The sequence below is a fragment of the Eumetopias jubatus genome, unplaced genomic scaffold (genome assembly GCF_037043125.1).
Source record: "Eumetopias jubatus isolate StellerSeaLion01/CBP00866 unplaced genomic scaffold, mEumJub1_p1.0 scaffold_9, whole genome shotgun sequence".
NCBI lineage: Eukaryota > Metazoa > Chordata > Mammalia > Carnivora > Otariidae > Eumetopias > Eumetopias jubatus.
In genome coordinates this window covers 49,635,160-49,654,179 of record NW_028274815.1, presented here as the reverse complement: position 1 = coordinate 49,654,179, position 19,020 = coordinate 49,635,160, and the positions used below count along the sequence as shown (strand labels likewise).

General features: G+C 50.6%; 1 protein-coding gene across 2 annotated transcripts in view; it reads left to right on the top strand.

Moving 5' to 3' along the window:
* The window catches only part of TET3 (tet methylcytosine dioxygenase 3), a 98,881-nt gene extending 80,345 nt beyond the window's left edge, over window positions 1-18,536 (top strand). For both annotated transcript variants that reach the window (XM_088026452.1, XM_088026453.1), the window contains 6 exons: window positions 604-812; window positions 2,110-2,260; window positions 4,831-4,920; window positions 5,406-5,543; window positions 9,886-10,222; window positions 10,752-18,536. In XM_088026452.1, the coding sequence (XP_087882578.1) occupies window positions 604-812; window positions 2,110-2,260; window positions 4,831-4,920; window positions 5,406-5,543; window positions 9,886-10,222; window positions 10,752-12,529 (2,703 nt within the window). In that variant the 3' untranslated portion in view covers window positions 12,530-18,536. The remainder of the gene's footprint in view (window positions 1-603; window positions 813-2,109; window positions 2,261-4,830; window positions 4,921-5,405; window positions 5,544-9,885; window positions 10,223-10,751) is intronic.
* Window positions 18,537-19,020: the final 484 nt, after the last annotated feature.

The window sequence follows — 19,020 nt, the reverse complement described above, 5'->3', positions numbered from 1 at the left end:
TGTATGGAGAGGCCACATTTTGTTGATCCGTATCTGTTGATGGACACTTGGGTTGTTTCCACTGTTTGGCTGCTGTGAATAATGATACCCTGAACACAAATGTACAAACCCATGTCCCGGGCCCTGCTCTCAGTCCCCTTGGGTGTATTCCTGGGAGTGGCACTGCCTGGTCATATGGTAATGACATGTTTCGAGAAACTGCCAAAAACTTCCACAGCACCAAAGCCCCTTGCTTTGTAACTAAAATCATACAGATAAGCAGCATTTTCTCGGCAAATATTTTAGGACTATATATAAAAAAAAAAATCTCAATATATTTTGGCTCACAATTTTCTCTCTCTGTATTTAGTGGGCCCATGCAGCCCATCAATAACTTAGATTTTGTAGTAATTGTTTTTTATTTTGCTCTTAAAAAAATAACGTTTGTGTTCATTATTCCCTAATGATAACGGTCTCTGTATGATTGCTGTCGACACTGCCCTAAAGACCTGCGCCCCCTGGTCTGGCCGGCAGAGGTGAGGGGGGTGTGGCGTCCCAGGCAGAGGAGCGTGGGGGCCAGGCTCCGACAGTGAACAGCGCCCACCCTGCCCCGCATCCCTGCAGGTGATCCGCAGGCACACGCTGGAGGAGAAGCTGCTGTGCCTGGTGCGGCACCGGGCGGGCCACCACTGCCAGAACGCGGTGATTGTCATCCTTATCCTGGCCTGGGAAGGCATCCCCCGCAGCCTCGGAGACACCCTCTACCAAGAGCTCACCGACACCCTCCGGAAGTACGGGAACCCCACCAGCCGGAGATGTGGCCTCAACGATGAGTACGTGGGGGGGGGGGGGGAGGTGGTCCCTGCATGCAAGGGTGGGGGTGGCTGGGCCAGGTGGCCATCAGCAGGGCCTTGGGCAGCAGATGCAGGGGACTTTGCCCCCCCTCAACTGGGGCCTGTCTGTCCCGCAGTCAGGACTGTGATGAAAGCAGCTGCCCCACGATCCTGACCTGGGTTCTTCTGGTGCTGGCGGGAGAGGGTCTCTTGCCTTGGCTCGGCTTCGCTGTTGAACCTCACATGGGCTCTGGGGCTCTAATGATGGAGCAACTGTGAAAAAGTATGTGAGTGTCCCGCAAGTGTAAGGTGTCAGTGGTAGTCATGAAACCTGCCCTTCTAGGGTCTCTTCCCATTTTTTAAATTAAGGTATTTTTACTAAAGAAAAAAATTAAAGTAAAAATTCATCCTTTTAGGTATACGGTTTGAAGAGTTTGGTTTTTTTTTAAGCTTTTATTTAAATTCCAGTTAACACACAGTGTAATAGTTTCAGGTGTACAGGTTTGAAGAGGGACAAATGTTTACAGTCCTGTAGCCGCCACCACCACCACCATTAAGATATAGAACGGGTCCATCGTTCCCCCCAATTCCCCCGCACCCCTTTAGAAGCAAGTCCTTCCTTCTGCCCTTGGCAACCACCAATCGTGCTTCATGTCCCCATAGGTTTGCCATTCCAAGAATGTTCTATAAACGGAACCAGACCGAGCGTAGCCCTTTGGGTCTAGCTTCCTTCCCCGAGCATTTATCAGTATTTCTGAGCTCCACCTGTGCTTGTGGGTAGCTCATTCCTTTTTACTGCTGAGTAGTATGCCACTGCTGGGTGCGTCACCGCTCGTTTATCCATTCCCCAGTTGGGAGGCCTCGGATTGTTTCCAGACTTTATTAGTTGTGGAGTTATAATGTCTGTGTTTGTTTAAAGGCCTGAAGCACCTGGGCCTGAAGGAAGCGGGCGTGTTCAAATATGTCCCTGTGTGTGTCGAATGTGTCAGAAGCTGTCATATTAGAGTTAAGACAAAGGATAAACCTTACTGGGGTTTTGATTAGATTCTTCCCACTTACCTCAAACAACCCATGAGCTTCTCCCAACAACAGATTCTTAGACCTACAGGCTCAGGGGGTGGGAGCTGATTCTCTACCCCAGGACATTTGGGAAAGGAGCTGAAGGCAGGGAAGGATGTGGTCCCAGTCACTGGGAGGCCACGGATACTAGGCCTCGCAGGACCTCCCCCTGGGGAGGGAGGCAGATTTCTGAACAAAAAAATGTGTCTGCATGCCTAACATGTGACGTGTGTTGCAGCCGGACCTGCGCTTGCCAAGGCAAAGACCCCAGCACCTGCGGTGCCTCCTTCTCCTTTGGTTGTTCCTGGAGCATGTACTTCAATGGCTGCAAATACGCTCGCAGCAAGACGCCGCGCAAGTTCCGCCTTGCAGGGGACAATCCCAAGGAGGTGAGCAGAGCTCCACAGAGCAGTGGGGCCCTCCCGCTCGTCCCCTTCCACCTAATGCCTTTCATAGTCCGGCGGGGAGGGTGGATTAGCACGCGTGAGACTCAGATGTGCGGGAAGTGCAACTTGCTTTATTTTTTTTTCTTAACTGACCTTATCTTGCTGTGAAGTAAGGTGGGTGGGGTGGGGTGTGGGGTGTGGCGTGGAGGGGTGGGGAGTGAAAACTTAATGACAGGTACCTCAGACTCTTCCAGCTTTAAAACAGTCGCTTTATGGTAAATGTTCAAATTCCTCCTCAGAATGTGACCTCCTTTATAGGTCATTTCTTCTCTTCAGTCTTCCCAAGACATCTTTCAGGGGCTGGGAGGTTTAGCAGGAAGAGGAGCCTTGAGGCCGTGGGCCATTTTCTGGGGCAAGTTTAGACTTCCCAAAGTGGCCCTCGTCCTGCCTGGCTGCCAGGTGACCTCTTTGTGAGGTTGTCCACCTGTCCGGGCCCTTGCTATCTCGTCCTGGGAGCCTGGCCTGGCTCTTAGGCACTGGCCTGGTGTCCACACAGTATGGCCTCTCGGTAGCCTCCTCGTCAGGTCAGGCTGCCTTCTGCCTTGCCCCTTCCCCTCTGTTGTCCTGCTTGTGAAGGCCATCCTGAGAGGTGGGCTCCCCTCTGAGTTTCAAATGCAGAGAAGGTACAGGCCTGTCTGGGCTCCCCATCATTTCCCCTTCAGCCTCCCCCTGCCTCCTGCCTGAGCTCCTGTGAGGTAGGGTACTGGGTCCTTTTGTGGGGGTCTAGGCAACATCTTGATCCCTGGCTCTGCCTTCCACATCTCCTTAAGCTCCTTGTCCAGAGGGTTTCCCTTTTCCACGGGGCGTGGGGACTCCCCTTGGGCCTATGTTTTTCTACTGTACATATAATAAACTCAGAGTTCTCAGCCCTGCTTTTCAGAAGTAAAAGGAAGCATTTTCAAATGTAGAACACTTTTTCCCTCAAAGCTTGGCTTTTATTTTTTTAAGATTTTATTTATTTATTTATTTACGAATGAGAGAGAGAGAGGAAGAGCCGGAGTGGGAGAAAGAACGAGAGCAGAGGGAGGAGAAGCAGGCTCCCCGCTGAGCTCGGCTCAGTCCCACAACCCCCAGATCACGACCCAAGCTAAAATCAAGAGTCAGACGCCCAACTGACTGAGCCACCCCGGCACCCCCAAAGCCTGGCTTTTAGACTATTGCACAAGCTAGTCTAATAGTCTGATTTGACACTGGACTTTTATTTATGGTGGCATCTGCCCTCCCCTGGAAGCAGCAAATGCAGCTATTTCAATAAGAGAGGAGCCCCAGGACCCCAGGAAGTAAGAATTACCAGGAGTGAAAATGCACTGCTTTAATTTCTCTCACCTACTCGCCCTGTTCCCTCAGCTAGCATTCCCGTGAACTTACGTAGTGCTGAGCACACGGGCCAGTACCTCACAGGTGTGCATCTCAGCCAGGCTTATGACACCCCAGGCTCTGGGCATTACTGCTACTCACTTTACAGAGGAGGCAAATGGCTTGCCCAAGGCCATATGGCAGTAATGGTGAAGTCAGGCCTGGGTTCCCCCAGAGCTCACGAGCCTCACCCTGCGCTGTGCTGGCCTTGGGCCCACTGTGTCGGTGGCAGCCTTTGGACTGCAGCCAGAGATTGGGGGTAGCCGCCCAACTGGACGGACAGCTGAGCCATTGGCCGCGATCTAACATTTCCGCTTCTGTAAGTTTGGTTCTTTTTCTCTTCCGTCGTCTTCCTCTTTTTTCTGTGTAAACTCTTCATGTCTGTGCTCAAGGCCTTCTAGGAGGCCCCTGGCCCCACCCCTGCCAGCCCTACTTGCCACCCCTCGAGGGCCAGGCTGTGGCTACCTGAACCCCTAACCAAATGTCGCTGGGGTGCTGCTCTGTGTGGGGCAGCACTGGCCAGTGGACCTTCTGTGAGCAGGCAGATGTTCTCTGTAAAAACACAGCATGGGAGCCACACAGAACCACCAAGCATTTGAAACATCACTAGGAAAACAGGGGGACTGAATTCTTCATTTTAATTAAGATTCATATAAATTTCGATAGCAGCACATGGCTCGTGACTACCACATACAATGGTGCGGGTCTGGGGAGTTCCCAGCACAGACCTTCACCACCCCTCTCCTCTCCATCTTCCTGTCTCTAACACCGGAAGAAAAAGCCACACGTGTTGCTCCTGCTTTCACATGCCTACCACACCACCTTTCTGCCCTAGGATGCTGAGCACTCAAAACCAACAACCTGTTGTATGGGTTGTGAGCGGCACTGAGCTAGAGCCTGGAAGAGCAGTAGCTGAGCAGTCCAGGTGGCTGGACCTTCAGGCCGAGACTTTTCCTGAGCTTCCATGTCTGCAACTTTAAAACGTACATGGCACCACACCCCTCCCAGAGGAAACTCTGTAAAGACACCTGATGGCACCTTACTTCCTACCTTCCCAGCAGCCCCGCGATGGTTCTAGGATGGAGGTTAGCTTCCAGCGTATAGAGTTTGCCAGGTGGGGATGCTCTGGATACGTGTGACTGCTCTTCTCTCCACAGGAAGAAGTGCTCCGGAAGAGTTTCCAGGACCTGGCCACCGAAGTCGCTCCCCTATACAAGAGGCTGGCCCCCCAGGCCTATCAGAACCAGGTACGGGGTCTTGGGCCTTTCTCTGCCCACATGTCATCCACATCTCTGTCCATGCTCCCTGAAGTCGGGAAGTGGGAGACTGAGTTCCTCCCATCGTGTCCCATATGGGAAAAGCTCAGTTAGAGAGTAATGATGTAGGTCTTGAGTAAGATCCTTTCTTTACACTGAGCTAACTGCATCCCAGGCTGTCTGTCCTCTTTCCCTTGCTTTCATGCCTCTCCCGCCTAGTAATCTCCCACCTCCTCTGGTCTGGCTTCTCCTGGGGAGGCTCGAGTTTCTCTGTCCTGTCGCCCCTGCATCTTCCAGATCAGGTGAGAGGGACTTGAGATAACTGAGAAGGAAGTCATTCCTACAGAGGCTCCAGCCAGAAAGCCTCCCTTCTGCAGCCCATGCGCAAGGCAGCCGTGGTCCTTAACCTCCCCAGTGCAGAATCCAGGCCACTGACCTCAGGTAACACAAGCAGTTGTCCTTGGCCGTCCACACAGGTGACCAATGAGGAAATAGCGATTGACTGCCGCCTGGGGCTGAAGGAAGGGCGGCCCTTCTCGGGGGTCACGGCCTGCATGGACTTCTGTGCCCACGCCCACAAGGACCAGCATAACCTCTACAACGGGTGCACCGTGGTAAGGAACCCTGGGCCTGTCACAGTGCCCCCTGTGGGATGATCCTGGGAGGGGGGACTGGTTTGTGCAGACAGATGGCTCAGAGTAGGGAGGGACCTGGAAACAAGAGTCTCAGATCTCTGGTTTGTGCCCTGCCAGACTGCTCCTGCTCACTTCTCTGAGAAATGCATGGATCGGAATGCTTGAGCCAGGCCGGCCTTGTGTCTGTGTCTCAGGTGGATGCTGCAGAGTGCAGTCTCTTGGACACCTGGAGGCCCTCAGTTACCTAAAGAAGGTTCCAGGTCTCCGTGAACACTTGGATTTAAATCCAAACAATCTCTTGACTCACCCATTGAGCAAATGTTTATTGTGCCCCAGGTGCTGGTCTAGATCTTGGGGAATAAAATGGACCAAGTCCTGTCCAAGTATGTGACACAATTCATGTCTGGTAGCGATGAAGATGGAGTCGGGGAAGGGGGAAAGTGAGAACAGATGCTGTTTGAAATGCCGTGGGCAGAGAGGCCTTTCTGAGAAGGGGCAGCTGAGCTGAGACATGAATGAAGCGAGAGAGTAAAGGATTGTATGTCTGGGGGTGGAGCGCTCCAGGCAGAAGGACCAGCACAGGCAAAGGCTCAGAGGCAGGCAGGGATCAGGTCACAGGGAGCTCAGAAGGCAGGCGAGGCTGTGGGCTATGCTCCAAGTGTGATGGGAAGCCCTGGAGAGCTCCTCAGCCGAGAGTAGTAGAATCTCCTCTATGAAGTCAGAAGCATGCTCTTGCTCCTGCAGATGGAGAATAAGTATGTGGAGGTGGGGGGAGGGGTGGATGGGAGAGAACCGGAGGAGGAGGCCAGTTGGAAGGCTGGGCAACGTCGAGGCTAGAGGTGACAGGACTGGGGCAGGAGGGAGGGTGGGGAGGGGGGTAATTGGATGACTTGGGGTGACTTTTAAGGTATAGCCAAGGGGGGTTGCTGATGGACAGATACAGGATAGGAGAGGGAAGGACAAGAGAACCACTCAAGTCGTTTTGCTTGAGCGCCAGGGCAAGTGTTGGGGTGATGTGCTGAGCTGTAGACTAGCAGAGAAGGCCAGTTTGGGGGGAAACTGTTTTGAGAGGCCTGCTAGATGTCCAGGTGGACATGCAGAGCAGGCAGGGGAGGGGGGGGTATCTGGAGAGCCTGTAGCTCCCAGTTACAGCCACAAGGCCGGATGCAGTCACCGGAGGAATGAGTACAGTTGGAGAAGAAGGGAGGTTTGGCCTTGAGTGGGGACCCCCTCAAAGGGATGATGCCAGCTCTCTGCTTTGCTTTTTAACTGGGTCCTGGGCAGGCAGGGCTCCCTGAGGGACTGTGGAAGAGGCAGAGGCCCTGGTGATTCATTTGAAAGGGGGCTCCCAGAGTCTGGGTGTAGCTCAGGCCTGACACAGGGATTGATGGCCCAGCCCTGAGATTTTATTTCTCTGCCTTGTCCTCCTTCCTTATGTCCAAGGCTCGAAGCAAGATGGGGCAGGCGCCTGTCCACACTGCACTGTGAGGGTTTCTAGCTGAAACAGAGAGAAAGGGCAGGAACTCCAGGATTTAGGAGCAGGTCAGGGAAGGAGGAGGAGACACGGGAGGTAGGAGCACAGTGTGGTTATTCCAGTCCCAGAGCTTGTAGAGTTTGGAGTGAAAAACAAACTTTTTTCAAAATGAACAGTATTTTTTCTAATTAAAAAACTGTTCAAAAAGTAAAGAATATAAGGAAGTATAAAGTAAAAATTGCGTGAAATCTCATAGATGTAACGATCGTTCACACTGGGATGACTGTCTTTTCAGGCCCCGATTGTGTGTGTGTGCGTACAGCTGCATGGGTTTTACACAGACGCGGTCACATTATGTGTATGTGCCGCTCTGTGCCCCGCCTTTCTCAAGACTACATGACGGACAGCTTCTGCGTCCCCGCACGTAGACCTACTTGAGCATGTGGTCAGGCTGCATGGATGGCTCTGTCGTCTTTTGTCCCCCTCTGTATGGACAGTGTGTCCAGCCTACCCCTCCAGAAACCAGAGGGAGGGTCCAGCCTGATCACATCTTGGTGCAGTGGTGGAATAATCCCCTTGAGACCTCAGGGTAGGGACATTGAGAGGCTCAGGGTGCTGCTTACTTGCAACATAGGGCATTCTCAATTTCTTGAGTCTTCGCCTGCCTGAGTGGCAAACATATCATCTCACTGCAATTTGTTTCTTTTATTATGAGAGAGGTTGAACATCTTTTTCTATATTTCTTACCCATTTAAATTTTATCTTTGTGACTATCCTTTATGTCCTTAAAAAAAAAAAAAGGATAACCACGTCTGTTGACGTTGGTAAGTTATCTGTGTTAGGGAGAGAAACACCGCTTCTGTCATCTCTCATTCTTTGCTGTTTTGTTTATCACATTGGGTTTTAGGGAATGATTGGAAGCAGGGCTGTGGTCAGTCCAACCCAGCAGGTATGTGGGGGTCTGGTCAGAGCAGATGAAGTCTGAAGAGCCGCACATACGCTGGGAAGAAACATACTTGGTAGAGCATGACACCAAAGGAGAAGCTATAGAGGGGAAGATAAATACAGCCGACTTCATAAAAAAGAACTGTTTCTGTTCAATAATAAAACTCCACGATCAAAACTGAAAGCCCAGTCCAAACTGGAAAACAGTATTTATAACAAGTGACAAAGGGAATAACCTTCACATACAAAGATTGTTTTATATGAATGATTAAAATGAATAGTCCAGTATAAAAATGGGCAAAAGGCATAAAAGTCACGAAAAAAGGAAGACAGAGAGTGGTATTAAAATATACCCCGGCTTTGTTTTCCTCGAGTCTGATAAGACAGACATGAGAGTCGAGAGGACAGAAGCTTGTCCTCAGCCTTCAGAAGCACACGCTGGGCCACGCAGAAGCACTGGCATTGGTCAGAAGGCAGGGTGGAGAAGGGAGAGTGTGGCCCAGAGCTTTTATTGGAGATTCTGTGGGAAGGAGTGGGCAAGGCAAAGTAGAAAGCTGAGTAAGCTGAGGATTGGAGAGTTTGGATAGTTTCTGGGGGCTCTGGGCCATAGGGATGGCCCGCAGTTGTCTTCCCTGGCCCTGGGTGATACAGGGCAGTGGGAATATTGGCTCAGTGTGCAAGAGTTTGGTAAAAGAGAGTTGGCTGTGTGGGCTCTTGATTGGTTGGTTCGTATATCAGAGTGCACCCAAAGGAGGTCATTTGCTATCTCTAGGCATTAGCTAGTCTTTGGGGAAGGACAGCCCCTCCAGGGTCAAGGTCCTGAATGCCAAAACATCAAGAACACAGAAAATAAAATATAGTCAACACAAGAGTAAAGAGTAAACTTGAGAGAAAAAAAAAATCAAACCTCATTAGTAATCAGAGAAATGCAGACCAACAATGAGATACATTTCGATAATAAGCAAAATGTTTTTCAGAAGCGAATGGCAAAATTATAAGCAAAAGTGTAGGAAAATGGAAACTCCCCTTCTGTCACTATGAGTGAAACACTGAGGAGAATCCTTTTGGAGGGCAGTTTGGCAACATGTAGCCCTTTACTTCACAGAGTTTCTTCTAAGGAATTATGTATCTTAGAAAATTTAGCTGAAAGTATAAAAGTATTGTTTATGATAGGAAAAAATTGGAAACAAGTTTTAATGGTGACGGTTTAAAAGAATACATTGATACAGTAGAATAATATGCAAGTTTTTAAATCACATTGGGGGAGAATAATGCATAAGAAAATACTCATACTGTGTTTAAAAATAAGTTATTATAAAGTTGCATGCATAATGTCCTATTTCATTATCAAAAAGCGAGTTTGGGTATGTGTGTATGCAAATATGATCAACGTGTTTATAGTGATTATTTCTGGATGGTGGGATTATGGAGATAATTATTATTTCCTTTGTGCTGGCCTAAATTTTCTACAAGCAGCACATGTAGTTTTTAATACAAGGTATTTTAAGAGCAAAAGGAGGCTGTGTGTTCAGGGCATGGAGGATAAGGGTGTGGGGTCTGAGGTTCGGTGAGGTGATGAGGCGTAATGACAAGAATGCCCCGCTGGAGGGCAGAGCACGGCTGCCAGTCCTGACTGGGCTCCCTCCCAGCCCCCGGAGGGTGGCAGGAGACAAAGTGAATGGATGGCCTCCGAAAGCAGTAGAGCAGATTCTAAATGCTGATGATACTGTTACTCTGTGAACCAGGGGGAACGTGCTTTTAGACACTCTAGAAAGAGTGGCTGGCTGGTGTTGGGACTGTGTGCGGAAGGGGGGGAGGTCTTGTCTGTGGATGTTCAGCCCCTTGCCCCCAGCGCTCGGCGCCCCCAACCCCATTCACCTTCCCTCTCTCTGCTTGGGGCAGGTCTGCACCCTGACCAAGGAAGACAATCGCTGCGTGGGCAAGATTCCCGAGGACGAGCAGCTGCATGTGCTCCCCCTGTACAAGATGGCCAACACGGACGAGTTTGGCAGTGAGGAGAACCAGAACGCCAAGGTGGGCAGCGGGGCCATCCAGGTGCTCACAGCCTTCCCCCGCGAGGTCCGGCGCCTGCCCGAGCCTGCCAAGTCGTGCCGTCAGCGGCAGCTGGAAGCCAGAAAGGCGGCGGCGGAGAAGAAGAAGATTCAGAAGGAGAAGCTGAGCACTCCCGAGAAGATCAAACAGGAGGCCCTCGAGCTGGCCGGTGTCACCACTGACCCAGGTGTGTGGGGAGAGGGTGTCCGCCAGACGTGGCACTGTCGGGGTGGGGGGGGTGTGGCCCTGGACAGCTCCCTCCCTGCCCCTTTTCCTGCCTGGAGATGGAACTCCAGACCAGAGTCCTGGGGCCTCTCTCAGCCCTCTGAACCCCACATTATCTTAGCTTTCAGCCAGTGCAGCATCTGCGGCAGCCCCAGGACACCAGAGCTGGGGGGGTCCCCTCTTCCCATAGAGGAGCTGGGCTTCTCCTGCAGCTTGCCTGAGCATCTGCACACTGTGCCAGGGCCTCAGGCGCGTGGTCTGCAGGGGGGCATGGGCCGCTCTCACGTCGCCTGAGCCAGTGAGGACCCATGGGGTTCGCCAGGGAAGGGAGGAGGAGGAGGGATGCTGCAGGGGGCTCCTCCCGGGGCTTCCGTGGGGCTGGGAACCCCTTAGGGGAAGAGGGAGGTTCCATGCGCAGTCCTCTTGCTCCGGACCACTGTGGGCTAGGGTTCTCTCTGCTCCTTCTTGGTCTTGCCTCCTGTTTTCTCCAGGCCTGGCTCTGAAGGGTGGATTGCCCCAGCAAGGCCTGAAGCCCTCCCTCAAAGTGGAGCCACAGAACCACTTCAGCTCCTTCAAATACAGCGGCAACGCGGTGGTGGAGAGCTACTCGGTGCTGGGCAACTGCCGGCCGTCCGACCCCTACAGCATGAATAGCGTGTACTCCTACCACTCCTACTATGCACAGCCCGGCCTGACCTCCGTCAACGGCTTCCACTCCAAGTACGCTCTTCCGTCGTTCGGCTACTATGGCTTTCCATCCAGCAACCCCGTCTTCCCCTCACAGTTCTTGGGGCCTGGCACGTGGGGACACGGTGGCAGCAGCAGCAGTTTTGAGAAGAAGCCAGACCTCCACACTCTGCACAACAGCCTGAGCCCGGCCTACGGTGGTGCTGAGTTTGCCGAGCTGCCTGGCCAGGCTGTTCCCACGGACACCCACCACCCCACTCCTCACCACCAGCAGCCTGCTTATCCAGGCCCCAAGGAGTATCTGCTTCCCAAGGCTCCCCAGATCCACCCAGCATCCAGGGACCCCTCTCCCTTTGCACAGAGCTCCACCTGCTACAACAGATCCATCAAGCAAGAGCCAGTAGATCCGCTGGTCCAGGCTGAGTCTATACCCAGAGACCCTGGTAAGATGGGCAAAACACCTTTGCCCGAGGCTTCTCAGAATGGGGGACCCAATCACCTATGGGGGCAGTACTCAGGAGGCCCAAGCATGTCCCCCAAGAGGACTAACAGTGTGGGTGGCAGCTGGGGTGTGTTCCATCCTGGGGAGAGCCCTGCCATCATCCCCGACAAGCTCAGTTCTTATGGGGCCAGCTGCCTGACCCCTTCCCACTTCCCGGATGGCCAGTGGGGGCTGTTCCCTAGCGAGGGGCAGCAGCCAGCCCCCCAGCCTGGAGGGCGGCTCCGAGGCAAACCGTGGAGCCCCTGCAAGTTTGGGAACAACACCTCGGCCTTGGCCGGGCCCGGCCTGACTGAGAAGCCGTGGGGAATTGGGGCCGGGGATTTCAACTCTGCCCTGAAAAGCGGTCCTGGGTTCCAAGACAAGTTGTGGAGCCCCCTGAAAGGAGAGGAGGGACGGCTTCCAACCCCGGGGGCAAGCCAGCTGGACAAAGCCTGGCAGTCCTTCAGCATGCCCCTGGGCTCCAGTGAGAAGCTCTTCGGGGCCCTAAAGTCAGAGGAAAAGCTGTGGGATCCCTTCAGCCTGGAGGAGGGGACTGCCGAGGACGCCCCCGACAAGGGGGCGGTGAAGGAGGAGAAGAGTGTCGGGGCAGAGGAGGAGGAGGAGCTCTGGTCTGACAGTGAACACAACTTCCTGGACGAGAACATCGGCGGTGTGGCTGTGGCCCCCGCTCACGGCTCAATCCTCATCGAGTGCGCCCGGCGGGAGCTGCATGCTACCACGCCCCTCAAGAAACCCAACCGCTGCCACCCCACCCGCATCTCGCTGGTCTTCTACCAGCACAAGAACCTCAACCAGCCCAATCACGGGCTGGCCCTCTGGGAGGCCAAGATGAAGCAACTGGCGGAGAGGGCCCGGGCGCGACAGGAGGAGGCCGCCCGGCTGGGCCTGGGCCAGCAGGAGGCCAAGCTCTATGGGAAGAAGCGCAAATGGGGGGGTGCCATGGTGGCCGAGCCCCAGCATAAGGAGAAGAAGGGGATTGTCCCCACTCGGCAGGCGCTGGCCGTGCCCACAGACTCAGCAGTCACCGTGTCCTCCTACGCCTACACGAAGGTCACTGGCCCCTACAGCCGCTGGATCTAGGTGCCAGGGAGCCAGGGAGCCAGCGTACCTCAGCGTCGGGCCCGGCCCGAGCTGCCTCTGTGGTGCTTTTGCCCTCACACCTGGGGGCGGGTTGGGGGTGCAGAAGTCTTTTTATCTATATATACATATATAGATATGCATATATATGTATTTATGGTCCAAACCTCAGAACTGACCCGCCCCTCCCCTCCCCCCTCCCCACTTCCCCAGCACTTTGAAGAAGAAACTACGGCTGTCGGGTGATTTTTTTCGTGATCTTAATATTTATATCTCCACGTTGGTTTTTTTCTCCCCTCCCCCTTGTCTGGGGGGCTTTTATTTCCTCTTGTTTTTAAAACTCTATCCTTGTATATCACAATAATGGAAAGAAAGTTTATAGTGTCCTTTCACAAAGGAGTAGTTTTAAATTCCATTTAAAAATGTGTATTTATTGGATTTTTTAAAAAGCGACAATAGTAATGGTAAAGGAGCGGCAGGAAAGGCCAAAAGCGCTCATTCCTGCCCGGTCTTGCTGGGCCCAGCGAGCCTGGCCCTCTTGGGAGCTGGCAAGGTTCTCTCAGCCATCTGCCCCTCATGAGCCAAGTGTAGACTGTAGCCACCCTGGTCCATCCCTCCTGACAGATATGCCTTCCCTTCAGGGGAGGGAGCCCTCAGGACAGCTTCTGTCCTCTCCAGTAGGATGGGAGAATCTGTAGAAAAACATCTGGGGTCCCTTTTCCAGTCACCGGCTTGGAGTCGGGGACCGGGGAGGCAGGTGCACCCCCAGGCCAGGCAACAGAGATCCTGGCGTAGATTTCCCCCAGAAACCAGGTTGGAAGTAGACAGCTTCAAGCTTGCTAGTCTCCACACTGAATCTTCTCTGTCCGTTACTGATCGAGTCACATGATGTCACGGTTCCCTAGGCAGCACCTCCTTGATGGAGCTGGAGTTGAGAGGCTCTGAGGAGCCATTTCCACCGGGTTGACAAGCCAATGAATACTAGGCTGAAGGAATTCGTCTTAGTGGCAGTTTATTTTTTAAAAAAATGCCCCAAAGCCTATGCTGATATTGAAAAAGGGCTACTGTATCTCGAAAAACAAGAAGTTGAACCCAAGCTGTGAAAAGCCAGCGTCGCCCCGCCACTCGGCGCTGCGCAGAGCCTGGTGCTGTGGTATCGTGCTGGGGCCTCCTCGACTCGGGGGCGGGCCGCGTCCTGGGGGAGCCCGGCACACCGGTGTAACAGCAGTTAACGCATCTCTCTTCCTGGATTTCCACATTGGACAATGGTGCAGGCCTCACCACCCAAGCCCGCCCCCTCCACGCTATCATGGGCAGGGGCGGGCTTGCACTCAGCAATCTTAAAATGCAGGAGTCCAACGTTTTCAGCAGGTAGCTATGATTTCCCTCCCTAATTGGTGCCATTTCTCTAGTTGATCATCTTCTCCTTTCCCCTTCCCCCCACTTTAACTTGCCCATTCTAAAATTCTGGTGCATTTGTTCAGTTCTTCAAAATGAGAATGTGGTGCTTCATTTTTGCAACATTGTGGAGAGCAGTTGGGCCTGACTGGTAGAAGCAACAGTCGTGGACAGCAAGTCAGACTTCCTGGCGTGTTTGTTTTTCCTGTGGTGTGAGTGACACTTCCATCAAGTTGCCCGTGTGGACGTGTGTAGTGAGTGGGAGGCTTCAGCAGGACACACAGAGGGGAATATGGCCACACAGTGAATGACAACCAAGCCCTGAGATAAATGTCAGATATTTATTGAGCAGTTTTATTCAGATGTGGGTCTTCGTAAAACGAGTTTAACAATCAGATGACGATGCTAAAGGCAAGTTCCTGAGCTTCCAGGTGCCTTGTGTAAGAGCTGAGAACCGACCCGCTGGGTGTTTGCCGTAACTGGTCAGAAGCACTGGCGGAGAGTCGCTGTAAGATGTCCTGAGCATTTATGTGGTCTGGTTTTAACTGTACATAGTGAAAGATTTTTTTAAGCACTTTTGCCTAGATTTAAACAGCAACTTGAAAAAAAAATATGTTTTAACATGTAATTGTGGGAGAAATTGTAAATAGTAGCTCAATATTTAACGTGCTTTGTCTATCCTTCACTTTTACCATATTCTGTAAAGTTGCATTTATTTTACAGGACAAAAATGAAATAATATTGCTTTTGAAATAAATACCCAAGAGCTTATCAGGATTTAGAATTATTCAGAACTCAGATTTATAGGAAAACCTCTGACCTTCAGTTTGACAAGCTAAAGGAAGCAGAGTCTTTAATAAGCATGCTAATTTTCTAGTTTTGAGGAAAAGTTGGGTCCTTTAAATGCTATTTTGCTTATCGCATCAGTACTTTTATGCAGGTCTCATTTGACTCCGTGCTTAGGTAGATGCGGGGGTGCCTTGAAAACTTCATTTTAAATGATCTTAAGCAAGAAATACAATATTTTACGAAACATTTGGAGAATGTGACCGTCTGTATGACCCGGGAAAACCCCAGGTTGGCTGTTGGTTTGGAAGGTCCCGAGTGTAACCCAGGTGATTCGGATACTTGGCATGTGTGAATCTTCCTGATGTCTGTTAAATATACTCTTCCCCTCGTCACCCTTTGGTAGCAAAAGCCATTAGATGAAAGGAGAAACCGATAACAAGCTCAAAGCATGTGATGTCTGTCCCGGCAGCCCCAACAGCCTTTGGTCCATAACTTTCTCGACTCGCACGTAGGCTGCTGAGAGGTGAGTCAAGAGGCAGTCTCCATTGGATGCTCCCGTTCCCCTCAGAATGGTGTTTCAGAAATTAGGTGGTGCTGTTGCCATGCTCGAGTCCATGCTGATTTTTACACACTACATGTATAACCTACCTCAAATCTCAGTCATTAAAATTAGCATGCTTTAGACGTAGATTTAAAAAGTAACTATGCACAGCTCCTTATTGCCCCCCCCCTTGCTGCTGAAGGTTTCTTAAAGAGAAAAATCAAATTTTTATTTTTTACTGGTACTATCATTTTTTAAGTCCTAAAGATGATTAACAGACATTTTTATCATGAGAAGAAAAATAAAGCCATTGCAACTAAAGAACCTAACAGCATGACCAAGTTTTAGAGTAATATTATAGCAAGGAGAAACGATGGAGTCCTAGAGCCCTCTCCCCAGTGTGCCCTGTCCACAGACACCATCCACATGCAGTGTGAATATCTGGTTCCCCCTTTGTTTGGTTTCCCCTGCCTTTTGCATGCAAGGGAAGTGCTTGCAAAGTTCTGTGCTAAGAGATTTTTTTTAATAATCGCTTTGTGGCAGGTTCTCACAAAATAACTGGTGCTAGCTCAAGAACCCATTATCAGAAATCTTGACTAAAGTTGTTTCATGGATTTTGAGGTTTTGTTGTTTCTGTTGTCGTTTGGTTTTTTTTTTTTTTTTTTTTTTTTTTTTTTGCCAGGGCCTAAGTTTCCCACACGCTGGCTTCGTGGGTACTGCTTGCCCTCTTGCCGGGGTGACCGTGGTGTGCATGGAAAGAGATCATACCCTGCCCCCTCTTGGTCCTTCCACCAGCCTCTTTTGGAAACGGTAGTTTACAGAGCAAGGGGTTTTTAAAGTGCTAAAACCAGGAAAGGAGCAGAGCTCAAGTGCTTTGTACCAAACAGTGCTAGATGTGTGAGGACGGTTGATGAGGAGATGGTAACCTGATTTCATGGAGAGAAATCCAGCCAGACTTTGTGAAGTTGAACCACCGCCAGATCTCAAAACCAAGGTGATGCTGGTGGAAAATTTAAGTGATATCCCTAACGTGCCTCAACCAATCTCTTTCCTTTTGTTACTGAAGTGTGTTTTATGGACTAGGAAGCATTTTTATGAATTGAAATAGTCTAAATAAAATGGTGCTATGGTGTTTCAATGTGACTGTCCCTGATCCTGTCCTGCTGAGGTGCTATCAAGGTTCTGAAACCACAACCAACCAAAAACAAGGTGGGCTCCGGTCTCTCTTGGCTTCCCCCCATCCCCCGTTTGGTGCTGTCTCCTTAGACCTCTGTTTACCGTGCTAAAACCTGCTCTGAGCAGTTTTTCTGTTTTGTTTTATTCTTCTTCCCTTGGTGGCCGAACACAGAAAGGCAAGTTCTGAAGGCAGCTAGCTCCCTAACCATGACGGGAGTGGGCCGGCCTGGCTTGGCAGGTGCTCTGGTGACACATCTGTCCTCTCAGGCCTGATGAGAAAGGAAGGGGAGTCTGGTACTCCTGCCCCTTCTAACATGGCAGCCATTCTCGTAGCCAAGGACTCACATTTTCCTCCTGCAGCCCAGGGTGCCAAGTAGGCACCTCTGAGGGTCTCAAAGGCGTTCCCCATGGACCTCGTTCCTCCCCTGGCACTGGCCAGGGCCACAGTGGGCAGCAGGCTCGTTCCTGTGCCCCTCACAGCCCTTGCCCCAGCGTTGCTCCTGCCTGTCCCTCCTCATGTTCCAACTGAAGGAGCTTTCTTTGCTCGCTTGATGCCACTGAGGCTGCTTTTTAGTTGGTGCTACTCTACATTTCCTCTTGGGTCCACAAAAGTTAATGTTTGAGAAACGTAACAGGAAGCTCCATTTTGTGTCATCCACTGTCACAATAATTTTTTTTAAATACCTCAAAAACAGGACATTGTGACAACTTCAGTAAAGTAGATTCCGTGAGGGTCTGATAGCTGCAGGTTGTCCCTCTGATGACTGACTTGACCTTGAAGAATCTGGGGTCATTTTATTTTTCACTCTTCAGCAGTTAATCATGGCAGAACATCTAAAGGAAGGAGTGTGGTTGACTTTTTATTTTCTTTGTAAGTTTTGCTTTCGGATAAAATGTGAATCTCCTATGCCCATCTCATTGAGCTTTTTCAGGCATCGTTGCTGTCATTTGAAATGACTTCCTCAAAACCTACTTGGTTAGCCAGCGGCATCTGCTCTAGTACACGGCCAACTTTGACACACCCTGGACCAAAATTTTTGGAGGTGCATACCCCAGTGTAGGTTATACAGCCCCACCCCCGCGTGTGCAGAGCGTGTTTCCACTCGAGACCCCGTCTTGGCGCTCCCGGCCCCTCCTCCCACAGAGCTGCCCACAGAGCCGAGCAATAGGCTTCTCCCCTGAGCAGAGACTGCGGCACAGACGTGCAAGGTCCGAAGTTGCCTCCTGCCTGAGGACCAGTGAGGGACCCGGCCCACTTCCTCCCCCGCTTTTCTTCTGATAATCAGGGATGCTTCTGTAGCGGTACCGTTTGCGCCCTTCTCACTTTGACCACCCGTCGTCATTCAGGGAAAACTCCTCACTATTCACATGGGGATTTAAAAAAAAATACTATTGGGCTCATTTGAACATCCAAATCTTGATTCCAGTACCTTTCTTTTTCTTTCTTTCTTTCTTTCTTTTGAGGGGAAAAAGGAGGAGAAAAACAGGAGTGATGTCATTTCTTTTCCACATATTCTAATTATAAAAAGAAATAAGGGCAGGTCATATTGTGGCATATTAACGCATTAGACTTAATCTAGAACCCCTGTAGCTTTTTGATGTGTTTTATTTCTTCTCTCTTTGAATTCCTGTTTGGTTACTTGGCTTCCGATGGAGGTGAACTTAACAACCATACTTGAATATTCCGTCTTGACTTTGTAACTGTGGCTACTTGAAATGAAGTTTATCTGGGGTTGATGGATGAATGGTAGATTTTTGCAATGTCTCAAGGCAATAGGATGTGTATTATTAAACTGTAGATATTCTTAGTACAGTAAATTTATGCTGATAATTTTATTTTGTATAATTTTTAACTTTTTGTTAATATTTTTTCCTCCCACTTTATTGGTTTGCCTCCTGAGCTACCCCTCCTTACCCTCCCTTCTCCCCCAGTGTTTCAGTAAATTTAATTTAGGGTGCCTAGAAATTGCAAGTATGTATCCTTTTTTGATTTGTATTTTATTATAATTTACACAAACAACTGGGTTTGTGAACTGTATTACTCCTGGTATCTTTAAAATATTGTGGGTGTTTTAATAAATTTTATATTTATTTTTTGCACTCAAATTCAGAGTGGGTCCTTTTTTCCCCCTCCCCCGTTCCCCTCACCTCGAGCCAGGCCCAGATTGTGGTATTTAAGGTTCCCTATAACCCTGCCCTCCCACTCTACGTGTACATGCACCACTGAAGCCCTAACAGCAACAGCAGAGCCTGGCCTGGTCTCCTCCTGCCACCTGCATAGTGTTCAAAGGCCATCAGCTTTTAGAGCTGCATATGCAGGGGCAAAATGGAGATGGCCTTTTTCTCATCTATGTTTCTGCTCCCCCCACTTTTATCTTTTATCCCCTTTTTTCATTCAATTTGGAGACCCCCGCCCCCTCACGATTAAGACTTTTCACTTCTGATGGAATATTTCCTAGAGAACGTCTGAATCTAGCTTCATTCTGATGCCCTGAACACCAGGTCTAGTAGGAAGGGCCAAATATGGAGCCCTAGACCTTGGGGAGAGGAGCATTCCCATAATTCAGATTGCCAGGCCTGCTGCAGCAAA